Source organism: Physeter macrocephalus, chromosome 14, assembly GCF_002837175.3.
Source record: "Physeter macrocephalus isolate SW-GA chromosome 14, ASM283717v5, whole genome shotgun sequence".
In the NCBI taxonomy this organism is placed as follows: domain Eukaryota; kingdom Metazoa; phylum Chordata; class Mammalia; order Artiodactyla; family Physeteridae; genus Physeter; species Physeter macrocephalus.
The window spans coordinates 27,779,481-27,794,937 of NC_041227.1; the positions used below are offsets into that span (position 1 = coordinate 27,779,481).

The window sequence follows — 15,457 nt, forward strand, 5'->3', positions numbered from 1 at the left end:
TACCCAATCAAAATGTAATTACCACTGTAATTGCAGGAACATATAAATGTTCACTTACGTAACGTTATGTCTATAAGTTAACCTAAGAAAAAGGATATAAAATTATATGTATACCACAACTGTAAAAAAGCATGCACATAAAGACCAGAAAGGAATTCACAAAAATTATAATAGTTAACATTGAATGAGATGATGAGTGAATTATACTCAATTTTCTTTGTTGTTGTTATATTACTTCCAAAGTAGAAAAAAGTTCACCTGTTTGTAATGAGAGTAAGTGTCATTAACTGAGGTAAGACGCTTTAAGATGGCTTAACCACATGAAAAAGTATCTGTGAGGTACTCCAAGTGCCTTGGGACACAAAGCCCTTCCCCTGCAGTAAAGAGGAAAAGAAAAGCCTGCCATAGGCATTCTTTTTTTCTGGGAGAAGCTATTTCAAGTCCCACTGTCCTAGAAGGGTGACTTTTCAGTGCACAAAGTGGTGAGAAGCTGCCAGTCCAAACGGTAGCTCTGAGGACCTAGCACTAATCAAATGACAACTGGGTATTTATTACATATAAGGTAGACTGATGCATTCCAAAAGATAAACACACGTAAAAATGTGTCTCCTACTGATAGGTGGGAGAAAACTGCTTTCTGTACACTTAAACACAACACACCCTGTGGGCCAGAGGTGGTCCTAAGTATGTACCTGTGTTCCATGTAGCAGCTCAGGGGCTCCACGCACACTGTGATGGCACCAATGGTGAAGGAGGACTTGACATTTGAATCTGGATGTATCTGCAGGGCCTGGACAACATCAATAACATCTGTGTAGCTAGGGGGGAAAAAAGGGAATAATTAGTTTACTGATTGGCGCTTTAGAGTGCGGGAAGAGGGGTATGCTTGCTGAGTGGCTGAGTGAGCGAGGGTGGAAGGAAAACCAAAAGGGGGAGACTGCAACTGGGTTCCTTGGGGTCACCCCACTTCATGATTTAGAGCCCCTGGAGTCCACAGTGCTTCTGTATTTCCTAGTTCCATTAGTTCTAACTGCAAGAGTGAGTGGAAGAACCCCACTGCCCCCTCCCCTTAGAGAAGTCTGCAGGTGACCCTGGGGCTCTGAGGGTGGGACTTGGTGTTTTCTAATCAAGTTAGGAGCTCTCGCATTGGTGTATTTTCTTTAATTGCTCTTTCCTCTCCTTTCATCTCACAGCACATGCAGGCAAGAGAAAGAGGGATTATGAGACACATCTCCAAGTCAGTAGACACATGTCAAACACCAACTGCATTTGTATCACCTGCCTGGAACTCCCTCCAGGGCCAATTTGATGTTTTCAATTACAACTTAATATGTTCCTGATCCAACTCTCCCACATCTGCTCCTCTTGAGGTCTTGTCCTTCTCAGCAGAGGAGATTCCACTCTTTCAGCTGGGAGGCCAAAGGTTTGTTTGGCATCTTCTTTAACTCCATTTTTTCTTAATCTTTAAAATATAACTACGCTCATACTCCCACTCTACCACTGAGTCCAAACTGCTTCTGTCTTTGTATCTCCCTATAACCTGTTTTCAACACAAAAGTTAGAGGGGTCATGCTAACCCCATCAGGTAAGCCACTGAGTGAGTGGCTTCCATCCCCCTCAGCCTGAAAGCCAAAGCTCTTACAATGGCCCACACAGCCCTCTAAGATCTGACCTGCACTGCAGGGATGAGTTTAATTTCTTACTATTTCATCCTGTACCTGAATCTAACTACTTTGACCTCCTGGCTCTTCCCTGAACATGCCAGGTATACTTTCTCCTTTGCACTCTCTGTCCCCTCTCCTGTAATGCTCTTTTCCTCAGATGTCTGCAAGCCTCACTCCCTCAACCCCCTTTGGATCTCTGCTCAATTGGCATCTTATGAGAGAGGTGTCCTCTGACTTCATACAGCCTATGGGATACAGCAATCCTCTCTCTTGATATTCCCCACCCTCACCCCAATTCTTCTGCAAAGCACTGAACATCAGCTACATACACTGTATTTTCTAATTTGTTTATTGTGTGTCTCCACAATAAGAATGTAAGGTAGTTGCTGGGTGCTGTAATCAATGGTGCCTAAAGCAGGGCAGGTGAATGAACTGGACATTGAACTCCAGGCAGACCCCTGGCCACTCCAAGAACATTTTCCTGACTGACCCAGCCTATCACAAAATGTCAATTCTTATGGAGGAAAGGCAAATCTGATGGGCAGCCTCGCTGATCATACAGACCTGGGTCTTAGCTTGGGGCTCAGGGGATAGGTACAGCCTGCCTGGGCTATTTCCTGAGTTCCTACAAACAATTCATCTGTACAACGGTACTTGACTTTACTCCACACAACAACATTAGCACCCCCAACCCCAGGTCTGCCTCAGTCCTGACCAAACAGCAGTGAGCACTTCAGTAGAGAACATGGTGTGCTAGGTTCTACAAAGAGCGAGCCCTCTGCTCCCTGGCTTCTCTTGGAGGCTTCTCCCACTGCCTGGGCATGTGTGTATACGACCATGTAGAGTGCTTTCCACTGGTTCTGTAGTGTCTGGATGGTCCTAGATGCTAGGAGAGCCCCTCACACTGCAGCAACACTCTGGTAAGCAGGCCTGAAGCTTACAGACTGCCCTAAATCTCTTTGCAGTTGTGTTTAATGGCCTTAATGCTCATGGTGAAGTGCCCTAGCCTTGCTCCTCAGCATCAGCTTTTTCCTCCTCTTCTAAAAAAAAAGTGTCTGGGGGTTTTTTACTTTCCATGTTTGGTACAAGCTATAGAGACTCTCATTTCTTAGGGTTAAAAAGAACTGAAAGGGACTTCCCTGGTGGTGCAGTGGTTAAGAATCTGCCTGCCAATGCAGGGGACATGGGTTCGATCCCTGGTCCAGGAAGATCCCACATACCGCGGAGCAACTAAGCCGCTGCACCACAACTACTGAGCCTGTGCTCTAGAGCCCGCGAGCCACAACTACTAAAGCCCGCGCACCTAGAGCCCGTGCTCCGCAGCAAGTGAAGCCACTGCAATGAGAAGCCGGCGCACCGCAACGAAGAGTAGCCCCCACTCGCCGCAACTAGAGAAAGCCCACATGCAGCAACGAAGACCCAACACAGCCATAAATAAATAAATAATCTTATAAAAAAAAAAAAGAACTGAAACATTTATAAGTCAGTCCTGAGGATTTTAGCAATTTTAATACAACAGATTTCCCTTAGGGTGACTGGAGAATTCCCAAGTTTTCAGAGGATTACATTAATTTTCACTGATTTTAATGGAAAAAAGTTAGAGTAAAAAACAGGCCCCAGGCTCCTTGGTGAGGCCAATGTATCTAGGTGAAGCATCTGGGCACTGCAGCCAGGAGCCACTGAGGCAGACAGCAGGTCTTTGGTGTCAATCACTCTACTTGTTAATGGGGTGCCTGCTAATGCCCTCCCTTACTGCCCAGCCCCTGCCTTATAACCATCCTGGGCATGGCTTCCAGACAGCAGGAGGCAGCCCTCACCTCAGAAGGATGCACACCAATCCAGCTGCTGAAGCCTGTACCTGGCCACTCTGGCTAAACTGCCCCAACTGCATGATGAAGGCAAAAAACTAACTCTTTGTGTTGCCTCTTTCTTGTCAGTATTCTCTTTATTAAAAACAAAAACAAAACAGAAACGAAAAACCCAGCAGGGCTTTAACTTTCTTTCCTCGGAAACAACAGATATTCCATACAATTGTCTTTCGGGCTCTATTTTACATTTGCAATTTAAGCCTACAATTTTACCTCGTTTTACATTAATTCAATTTTTGTTTTGAGCAATACTGTTTTAAATGCAGATAATGTAAAGAATAATTTTACAATGTTCCAGAGTATAAACAAATACAGCCCCTCAAATTCCTTAAAATTATTAAAACTCAGATTTCCACAGTTTTACTTACTTGTGTATGTATTAAGTTCTATACAATTCTGTCACCTGTGTAGGCTCCACCACCATGATAAAGATACTGAACAGTTCCACACCACAAAGGTCCCTTGTGTTGCCCTTTTATAACCACACCCACCTCCCTCCTGTCCCCAACTCCCATCCCTAACTCCTGGCAACCACTACTCAGTCCTCCATTCCTAAAATTTTATCATTTCAAAATACATTAATTTTTAAAACAACAACCTAATAATCCACTTGATGTCAAAGCTCAGCACCACTGCCCACCTGCCTCAGTAAGTAGAATGGGACCAGGCCACTCTAGGGGCAAAAGAAAACTCTGCCCTATAGCACAGAATCCTGTAAATCAAAATAAAGGCCACATTCAAGGAATAAAATTCTCAACTTGAGAAGCCTCTGGGGTGTCCCCTCACCAACAACCTCAATACTGGGCTCTAAGGCTCAGCCCCAAGGAGATGGACATGCTACAAAGAGGCTGCCATGTGTTCCCTGCTGAGCCTCAAGAGAATGGGCCCAGCCTGTAATAACAGTGTCATAGTGAGCACCACAGCAGGAAATCCATCTGAGGTTCCTAGTGTCCTGGGCTATGACTGGGCAAGAACTCGGTCTGAGAGTACAAGTGGGCTGGCCACACACTGTCACTGCAGTCCAGAGCGGCCAGGACAGCTAGCACTTTTGCAGACTTGTACAGTTAGAGACAAGGAGTCAACAATGCTTTCTGAAGTAATGGAAGATGGAAATGACCTCAGCTGCACAATGTCAAGCTACCAAATTTGACTCCAGGTCCACACCCCCAATGACTCTCAACTCTGGAGAAGCAGCAGGAGGTGATGAAGCTAGGCCAACCCATTCCTTTCACCATTAGAGGCGATGGAAAACAAGTGGTTTCTAGCATTCTGGCTCTGTGGCTTCCACAACCTCAGCCCACTAGTAGGACAAAAGGGTCAACAGAAGAGAAGCCCAAAGCAGGTGTAAGAACAAGATCTAAAGAAGAGGAAAGATGGCCTGGCAGGGCACATACTCCCACCTGCCTCCTGCAGCACCATCGGCCTGGCTTTCCTCCAGTTCTCATCATCACACCCCAGAGACCAAACAGGGCTTTGGATCCGGGCCTATTCTCTACTGGAAACAATTAGCCAGTTGCAAATACTAATTATCATGAGCACAAAAAAATACAGCATAGCACAAAAGCACTTTGTGAGAACTGCCAAAAGCTTCTTTATCACCAACTATAATGACAGCAGCAAAGAGCACAGCCCATGTTTTCCTGATCTGGCACGTTCTCCTCTGGGCCCAGGGGATGATGGGCCTGCTTCCTCCCTGGAAGCTCTTAGAACAGGTCAAGGGAAGCTCCTTGCAGCCAGGGCTCCCCAAGCAGTGGTACACACTCCGAAACTGTCCTCACGGGGAGCTCCTTGCCCAACTGGATTATTCATGCTCCTCACTGAGGGTCCAAGGAAACCCTCCTGCACTAGCCATTCCATGGATGATGGGGCTCGAGACTAGAGTGTGGGGACTGTCTCTGCAACTCCACAGGAGGAAGGACTGAAAACTGAAGCTCCCTTGCCTCGGTGGCAAAGGAAGAAGCTTAGGAACCATTACTGTTAGAAGAATTATCAAAGAATCTTGCCCAGAAAACCGCCTCCCTAACTCTCTGCCTTCTGAGGATATTGACGTTGAGGCCAAACTTAAAACTTGTGTGCAATCTTCACCAGTCACTCTGGGCCACAAGATGGCAACAGTTCTTGTTGAAGGCATATCTGTGTAACACAGACACTTCTCATGCATGTGTGTTTGTTCTGTGCCCCAAGTTAGCCACACATGAAATAACAATAATGCCAAGGTCACCAACCTACCCCACTATCCCCAAAAGACTTCCAGTGCTCACCCTTGTAACACCACCAGTAGTCTGGTCTTCTTGCGGATGTAGGCTGACTGGCGGGCAGAGCGATTCTGTTGGGCCTCCAGGGCACTGGAAAGGTATCTCTGGAAGTGGGCAGCATGAAAACATTCGGAGCTGTCCATGACTTGACGGTATACCATCCACCTGGAAATGGCAAGTGTAATCTCAGCATGAGGACCAGGCCCATAGGCTCTGCCAGTGGATTCAAATGTGACCAATACTCCCACAGACTCTCTGTCCAGTGAACCCATACAGGAGAAAGCAATCCTGGCACCACAGAAACAGGTAGAGTGCACTGGCTGGGTGGGGAGCCCTGTATCCTGCAATCACTACCACTGGAGCTTTTGGCAGGAAATGCCTTGCCACAGGAAAAAAGGTCAGATAAGCACATGAGCAAGAGATTTCAGAGTTGAGAAAGACTCCTGAACAGGCAGTCACTTCCTGAAGGATCATTCAGTAAAATGGCTTCAGTCCAGTTTTCAGTAAAATTCTTGCTAAGACTAAGTAATGGGGGGAGGGGGAGTTCCCTAGGGGCCTAGTGGTTAGGATTCGGCACTTTCACTGCAGTGGCCAAGGTTCAATTCCTGGTTGGGGAACTGAGATCCCACATGCCACGTGGCACAGTCAAAAAAAAGAATAATGGGATAATGGGTAGGGTGAAGAATTCAGATTCTTTACAGAACAAAAGCAATGGAAATGAGGGAGGAACTGGTTAGCTACTGAGTACTTATGAGGGAGGTCTAATATTTCCCCATATCTCTCCAGAACTCACCTCCCCACAGCACTCCCCCCCCCACAATCTCCCACCCAAAACTCCCAAACTTCTAGGTGATTTCAGTCTTCTCAATTCTGCTATATGGCCTCCTGCAGGATGCCTTGCCTTTTTTTTTTTTTAAATAAATTTATTTATTTTATTTATTTATTTTTGGTTGTGTTGGGTCTTTGTTGCTGTGTGTGGGCTTTCTCTAGTTGCGGCAAGCGGGGGCTACTCTTGTGGTGGTGCACGAGCTTCTCACTGTGGTGGCTTCTCTTGTTGCAGAGCACGGGCTCTAGGTGCGCAGGCTTCAGGAGATGTGGCTCGTGGGCTCTAGAGCGCGGACTCAGTAGCTGTGGCACACGGGCTTAGTTGCTCCGCGGCAACTAAGTGGGATCTTCCCGGACCAGGGCTCGAACCCGTGTCCCCTACATTGGCAGGCGGATTCTTAACCACTGCACCACCAGGGAAGCCCAGGATCCCTTACTTTGAGGTAGACCAACTAGTTATTAAAAGCCTGGTCGGCAAGGTTTGTTTAGCAATCTGCCAGCCAAATGGAAGTGATGGATGAATGATTTCCCCAATTTTACCTAAGCCAGCATGTTCCAGTTCCACCTGAGCTCACGCAGTCCCCTTGTGGTCACAGAAGGATCACATCCACCAGCTCTCAAGTTCTAACCACCCTGGTCCTGAATTCCCCTGCTGACCAGGCACATTCCCAGGCCTCTGCCCATGCTGGTCTTGCTGCTACAGGGCTCTTACCCAGATATCCAAGGGTTCATTCCCCCATTTCCTCAGGCCTTTGCTCAAATGTCACCTTCTCAGTGAGGTCTTCCCTGAGTACCCTATTTAAAACTGGAATCCTTCCCCCAGCCCAGCACTCCCTATAGCCTTCTCTGCATTAATTTCTCCATAGCACTTTTCACTAGCGGCGGATTCTTAACCACTGCACCACCAGGGAAGCCCAGGATCCCTTACTTTGAGGTAGACCAACTAGTTATTAAAAGCCTGGTCGGCAAGGTTTGTTTAGCAATCTGCCAGCCAAATGGAAGTGATGGATGAATGATTTCCCCAATTTTACCTAAGCCAGCATGTCCCAGTTCCACCTGAGCTCACGCAGTCCCCTTGTGGTCACAGAAGGATCACATCCACCAGCTCTCAAGTTCTAACCACCCTGGTCCTGAATTCCCCTGCTGACCAGGCACATTCCCAGGCCTCTGCCCATGCTGGTCTTGCTGCTACAGGGCTCTTACCCAGATATCCAAGGGTTCATTCCCCCATTTCCTCAGGCCTTTGCTCAAATGTCACCTTCTCAGTGAGGTCTTCCCTGAGTACCCTATTTAAAACTGGAATCCTTCCCCCAGCCCAGCACTCCCTATAGCCTTCTCTGCATTAATTTCTCCATAGCACTTTTCACTAGCTAATATACTATTTTCCTTATCTGGTTAACTGTCTATCTTGCCAAACTAGAATACAAGCTCCATGAAGGCAGAGATTTTCTAGTCTGTTTTGTTCATTTGTCCCCTACAGTTAGAACAGTATGTGGCATACAGAAAGTACTCGGTATAAATGTGTTAAATGAATGGATGGATGGATGACCACAGCGCCGATACCAGTGACACCAAAGGTCAGTGCATGTTGAAGGTTTCCCAGTGCCAAGGCAGACCCAGACATAGAATCCCTTTCCCCAAAGCAAAGGCAGCAGCCATACTAACCTGCCGTATTCCTTATGCAGAGTGACCAGAAAAGCACAGAGCTCGCTAGCATGACAGCCTGGGAGGCCAGTTACAATGCTGATAATTACCTACATGAAAGAAAAGCCATGTGGGTTTGTGATTCAACTGGGAGGCAGCGTTGTGTAAGAGGTTAAAAGAACTGACTTCTTGAGCCAGGTTCTATGGGTTTGAACCTCAGCACCAGCACGCACTAGCTATGTGACCTTGGGCTCACAACAGAACCTACCTTGCAGGGTGGATGTAATGATTAACTGAGTTAATATAAACAAAATGCGTGCAACAGTGTCTGGCATATAGCAAACACCATATACAACAATGGAGTGTTACTATAATAATTTCCATGGAGCAGGCTGTGACTAGATCAGTCTATGTGTGGAACAGATAACTAGTGAGAGCCTGCTGTATAGCAGAGGGAACTCTAGTCAATGCTCTGTGGTGACCTAGATGGGACGGAAATCCAGAAGGGAGGGGATATGTGCATAAATATGGCTGATTCACTTCACTGTACAGTAGAAACTAGCACAACATTGTGAAGCAACTATACCCAGTAAGCTAAAAAAAAAAAAAAAGTATAATGGAAAATACTGGGCAGAAAGGAGGTTTGGGACAAAAATGCCACAGGCTAAATTGGTGTCGTAAACTCAGCGAAGGAGGGGAGTGGCCTGTGCCTTCCAAGCCACAGGGCCTGAGCTAAGGAAACAAACTGGGTGGAGGAATCACTTCTCAATCTTGATGGGGAGAAGAGGTGCCAGGCTGCACTTTCCTAATCTTGGCACACGACCACATGAAAACGGCCCTCTGCAGGCAGACATTCCAAAGCAACTCAAGAAATTCACCAAGAAAGAAGGGGTAAAGCAGAAGAAGAAAGGAACCATGCATTTGCTGAAGGATAACGATGTCAGTGACATAGCATGGCAAGGGCTTCTTTAAGTATGTTTTATTTCACAATACACAAGACTCACTGGGACAGGTCTGGAGTGAAGTTCAACTTGGTGGCACTCATTACCTGAGCTAGTCCCATCAGCACAGAGATGGCTATGGGTGCCTCTTTTATGGGAAACAGTTCTCCCTCCTCCCCTCTGACCAGACTCTTAGTCTGTATCCCTTTCTGCGCCTGTGGGCAGTACTCCATGTAACTGACTTTCTGTTTATACTCTTTCCATCCAAATTTCTCCATCTTGGTTCCCATTCCTCAGCACCCACGCCTCAGCCTCTCAAATCCCAGCAAACATGCTCACAGCCAGATACCTTCTTACTTAAGGCCAGTCCTGTAGCACTTTGTTATATGAAATATCAATACATATATTAAAAAAATATTTAAAATATGTAAAATATAACATTTTCACTTTTAAACTCTTGCTTAAGGGAAAAATGAGGCTTCTGACTGCTTAATGCTTCTATTTCCTTTTGCAGCTGAGTGTCTTCTAGATTTGCACAGAAATAAATGCCCTCTTTGAGCATATTATGACATATGGTTCCAAAGAAATGGTGGGAGGAGTCAAGAGGAGAGGCGTGTGAAGCAGGAGCAGATTAAAATCCACTCTTGGGAAGACAGTGTTTATAAAGTGTCACCTTATCCTGGTGGTGCTAGCAAGGTCTCGCTAACACTTCCCCTTACGAAGCTCAATGTGCCAGGTAAGTCCTTGCAACCAGAAAGAGCTGATGGCATGAGAGTACTGAGCAGGAGTTTGGAAGACCTGGAGGAGCAAGGGGAAGGCACAGCAATATGCCAGGGTTTCATCATTGCTATGGGGCTCAGCTGGGGTTAATGTAGATGCCTGTACACAGTCATTATATAGAGCAGGTTTCATGTGTATCATTACATCAGTATCCAGGAAGGTGGAAAGTCTTAGAAAAGGGACTCCGCCTGAGCTCCTTTTGTTAATTGACACTGAAGATTAAGGGCAGGCTATCAGGATTATCTTCCCATGAATTCCCAGCTTATTTGGTGAGCTGCTGTACCTTGTCATTTTCTACTCTGTGAGTAGGGTTGATTTCAGCTTGCTGCAGCAGGACAGGGAGATGGGTCCTCGTCACGGGTTCCTGACTAATGCTGCTGACGGCAAAATGCTGGAGAAACCTAGAAAAAGAAAGACAATGTTATTATGTTACCATCATCAGCCTTGCCTGAATGTGCCCATTCACATGATAAACTTATTTAATTGCTGAAAAGAAACCTTAGTGAATATCTATAGAGAATAAAATTGTATATGGTGTGTCACTACTACTTTTTATAATTATTCTTAAGAAGCTATAAAGAAAGAAAATGGAGCTTAGAAAGCACCAACTCTGAGGTTTCTGACATTTCAAAAGTCAGAAACAAAAACAGAGCTCACCCATCCAGCTCTGGGAGTTTGGCTGAGAGTAGCTTTAGAGGACTCCGTTTCTCCCCAGCAGAATGGCTCAGGACACTGAAGAGCTTCTGTGCACTGGAGTGTCTGGAATATCAAAGGCTCACAGATTAGAATTCCATCTCTCTACAGCAAACATACTTTACGTAACTTGTTCTGATACTTTCAAGCCAAAGTCCCGTGACAGAGTCAATACTTCTAAAACAAGCATCTCACTGACTTAAGCAAAATTTGGCATTAATGCAGGATGACTGGTTTGCCCACATAGGAAGCCTGGCCTAAAACCTTTGGTAATACTACAGGTTTCTGATTCTTGGTGGATTTCATCTCTCTTGACTTTTGTTCCCCAAGGGCACTGGCTACCTGCAAGTTGGCAGCACTGGAATGATTGTGTCGGCCCTTTCAGAAGCCAGGACCCCTGTGTTACATAACACAAGTCATCCTGCAGAGAGAGCAGACACACACAGCCTAGGGAAGCAAGCATAAACACTGAAGGCAGCCACTTACAATCTCTTTTGTTCCACAGATAATCCATCTTCCTGGATCACTTTTAAAGACAGCCCTGAGTTAGCCTGCTGTTGCCAGGGGGAGAAGACCTAAACAAAACAGAATTTGAGCAAAGAACACTTTAAACCCAACAACAGGATATGGAACCCACATGGGGATTTGATGGCTGTTGAAAATCTAGACTGTCAGTACAGAGAAAAACCATCATAACAAACAAGTTTGTTCCAAAAATAGAGGCCTGAAGCAATTCTGTTCTGTATTTTTAAAAACTAGAATTTCTTTCTGGGTTCTTCTCCCAGGGATTCTGCTCCTTAAGAGGCCAGGAAGCACAGAGGAAGGTATCAGGTAATACTGTTCTGGCAGCAGGGGCATGTCTTCCCTGGTGACAGGGCCAGACAGAAGGAGTTCAAGCAACTCCTGCCTAGAGGCAGAGGAATAGCTGAAGAGAATCTCTAGGTTCCTAGACTGAAAGGACAAGCACAAGGAGGTAAAAGGGCCAACTGGCAGTAAGATGGAGACATAGGCCCTAACAGCCGCTCTGCAGCCAAGGCCAGTTCTTGCCTCTTCCCTGTTCTACGAATCTATCCTGAGGGAGGGACTGTCCTCTCAAAAGCTGTTGCATCACACCTTTCCAAGCATTTCCACCAGAATAAGACGGGACATTTGTATGACTCTGGCTACTGCTTGGTCTCTAAGTAGGCTGTATAATTCTTGGTGAGCTCCCTCACTAGTGCAATCTGTGCTGACAGCCTATGGTGTGCAGCCTGCCAGGTGGAACCACTTGCAAGGGTAGGGCCAATGAACCGTGGGGAGGGAGATTTTGGGGTGGGGTAGAGAGCTCTGACCCAGTAGGTAGGGCCCAACAACTCAATAAAGTAGCTAAAAGGAAAATGAGTCTAATTATGACTTATAAGGGACAAAGAAGATTTTTCTTAGAAGTTAAAAAGCCTTTTGTTCAGTTCCTTTAGGTACTCACCTTTCAATGGCAAGAGTACTATTCCAGGACCCAAAAAGATCAGAAGCAGCCACCCTCACACCAGCCCTCCCAACTCTCCCTCTCAGCACCTCACTGTTAGCCCTGAAACATTGCCTTACCAACTAAATTGCTAGGAAAAAGGGTAGTAATTGTTTTGCTGAATAATGATTGATGTTACCTCTGAGTAAAATGTTTGGTATATCTTGGATTTGGGGAAAAGGGCAATCATCAGAAAATTGTTTGATCCACGGAAATGAACTGGAAGATGAGGAAGCAATGAACTTTTGAAGTCTATCAGAAGGGCAGCAACAATACTGGTGGAATCCTAAAGAGAAAAAGAGGGAGCATCACTGAGAAAAGCCATATGCATGATACAAGCCTTCACATCTACTGTCAGAACACATATGGTGAATGTCAGTCCAGTTATTTTCACATTACGTGGTTTACTGGGATTCAGTTATAGATGTGCTTGCCCACACCCAGTTTTAGGAGATATAGGAAATACAGGGTCTTTTCTCCTAAACTGAAAATATCATCTCTTCCTAGGATATTAAGCCCTTATCGGATAAATGATTTGCAAATATTTTCTCCCATTCTGTGGGCTGCTTTTCACATTCTTAATAGAGTCTTTTGATGCAGAGAAGTTTTAAAATTTGATGAAGTCCAACTTATATATTTTTTTCTTTTGTTGTCTGTGCTTTTGGTTTCAAATCCAAGAAACTGCTGCCTAATCCAAGGTCATGAGGATTTACTCCTATGTTTTCTTCTAAGAATTTAATAGTTTTCGTTCCCACATTTACGCTTATACTCCATTTTGAGTTTTTTTTTTGTATACAGTGTAAGGTAAGAGTCTAACTTCATTCTTTTGCATGTGGATATCCAGTTTTTCTAGCACTGTTTGTTGAAAAGACTGTCCTCTTCTCATTGAATGATCTTGGCACCCTTGTTGAAAATCATTTGACCATATAAGCAAGACTTTCTTTTTGGGCTCTCTATTCTGTTCCATTGGTCTATATACCTAATCTTACACCAATACCACACTGTTACAATTATTGTAGCTCTGTAGCTAGTTTTGAAATTAGAAAGTGTGAGTCCTCCAGCTTTCTTCTTTTTCAAGATCATTCTGTCTATTTTGGCAGGGGAGTCCCTTGAGATTCCATATGCATTTCAGGATGGGTTTTTTCATTTCTGCAAAAAACGCTATTGGGGTTTTAACAGGAATTGCCCTGAATCTATTGATTGCTTTGGGTAGTACTGTCATCTTATTTTAATATTAAGTTTTCCAGCCCATGAACGTGGGATGTCTTACCATTTATTTAGATCTTCTTTAATTTCTTTCAGCAATGTTTTGTGGATTTTGGTGTTTTAAGTCTTTCAATTCCTTGGTTAAATTTATTGGAATTGTTTCCTTAAGAACCTTTTTGGATTATTCACAGTTTGGGTAAGGAAATGCAACTGTTTTTTTATCTGTTTATTTCGTATTCTGCAACACTGGTGAATTCGTTTGTTAATTCTAACAGCTTGTGTGTGTGTGTGTGTGTGTGTGTGTGTGTGTGTGTGTGTGTGGAATCTTTAGGAATTTCTAAATATAAATCATGTCATCCATGAACAGAGCTACTTTTACTTCTTTCGTTCCAATTTAAATGCCTTTTATTTCTTTTGCTCACCTAATTGCTCTGGCTAGGACTTCCAATACTATGTTGAATAGAGGTGGCAAAAGCAAGTATTTTCGTCTTGTTCCTGATCTTAGAGGAAAAGGTTTTTTTTTAAAAGTTAGTTTATATATACTTTAAAATTTTTATTTATTTATTTTTGGCTGTGGGCTTCTCTAGTTGTAGCACATGGGCTTAGTTGTGCTATGTGGGATTTTAGTTCCCCAACCAGGGACCAAACCTGGGCCCGCTGCATTGGGAGCATGGAGTCTTAACCACTGGACTGCCAGGGAAGTCCCGTTTTTTTTTAATCATTTAAGATTTCATTATGAAAGTCATATGTTCATTAAATAAAAATTTGAGAAAAATATAAAAATGGAATAGAGAATAAAGGTTAAAAAAATTAATCCAAGGTCCCATCACCCAACTCCAACTACAGCTAACATTTAGTACTTTTCCTTTTAGTCTTTTATTCCTATTCATTCATTGACTTCCCTTTTTTATGTATTGGGAAATCATATTCATTTTTACAGTTTCATATCTTGCTTTTAAAACTTAATCTACCATTAGCATCTACCATGTTGTTGTAAACTACCTGTAAACATTTTCAAAGGCTGCATCCGACTCCCCTCTTAGCTCACCACTATGACTGGACATTCATATTATCAATTCTACTTCACCTTTTGTCTACTTCACTGTACCTTTTATCTACTCTTTACTAATTTACTGTTATACATGGTAGCATGCATCTGACGTGCTTCCACGTATCTGTTAACTAACCTCACGTCCTCTGAACACCCATGACCTGGCACTCAGTGTTTTCATGTTGATAAAGTTAGAGCTCTTCATAGAAAAGAGACAGCAACTCATTTTTTTTTAATCACCAAAACCAGTTTTCCTGGTTTGTGTTTTTGTCTTTTAATTCCCCTTTTGAATACTTTTTAGAGTTTTAAATTATTAGTGTGATAAGTTTTATGCTACATCCATAAAATGGAATATTACTCATCAATAAAGCAATAAAAAGGAAAAACTATTGATACACACAACAACATGGATAACCTAAAAATCATGCTGAGTGAAAAATGCCAGGCTCAAAACAGTACAGAATGTATGATGTCCATTTATATAACATTTTAGAAAATGCAAACTAATCTACAGTGACAGAAAACTAATAAGTGGTTGCCTGAAGCCAGAAGCTGGGGGGAAAGATGATCTGCAAAAAGGTATTAGAAAACTTTTGGGAGGTGACAAAAATCTGTATCTTGACTGTGCTGGTGGTTTCATGAATATATACATCTGTCAAAACTTTAAAGAGATACAGTTAACTGTATGTATGTATGTATTTATAATATATTTTATTCAATCCAACATATCCAAAATATTTTAAATGTAATCAATATAAAAATATTATGAGATATTTTACTTGCTTTTTTTTTAGGTATAGCTGATGTACAATATTATATAAATTTCAGGTGTACAACATAGTGATTCACAATTTTTTATTTATTTATTTATTTTATTTTTTTTTTTGCGGTACGTGGGCCTCTCACTGTTGTGGCCTCTCCCATTGCGGAGCACAGGCTCCGGATGCACAGGCTCAGCGGCCATGGCTCACGGGCCCAGCCGCTCCGCGGCATGTGGGATCCTCCTGGACCCGAGCACGAACCCATGTC

At 43.8% G+C, this 15,457-nt stretch overlaps 1 protein-coding gene across 2 annotated transcripts in view; it reads right to left on the minus strand.

Moving 5' to 3' along the window:
* Positions 1–15,457, minus strand: part of DNAAF9 (dynein axonemal assembly factor 9) — a 153,371-nt gene that overhangs the window by 33,477 nt on the left and 104,437 nt on the right. For both annotated transcript variants that reach the window (XR_003682785.2, XM_024117123.2), the window contains exons 22-28: positions 12,311–12,457; positions 11,157–11,245; positions 10,635–10,736; positions 10,261–10,378; positions 8,278–8,366; positions 5,794–5,952; positions 693–818 (exon numbers count right to left, since the gene is read on the minus strand). Coding sequence is in view for 1 of the 2 variants with exons in the window: in XM_024117123.2 (XP_023972891.1) it covers positions 693–818; positions 5,794–5,952; positions 8,278–8,366; positions 10,261–10,378; positions 10,635–10,736; positions 11,157–11,245; positions 12,311–12,457 (830 nt within the window). In the remaining variant the exon portion in view is untranslated. The remainder of the gene's footprint in view (positions 1–692; positions 819–5,793; positions 5,953–8,277; positions 8,367–10,260; positions 10,379–10,634; positions 10,737–11,156; positions 11,246–12,310; positions 12,458–15,457) is intronic.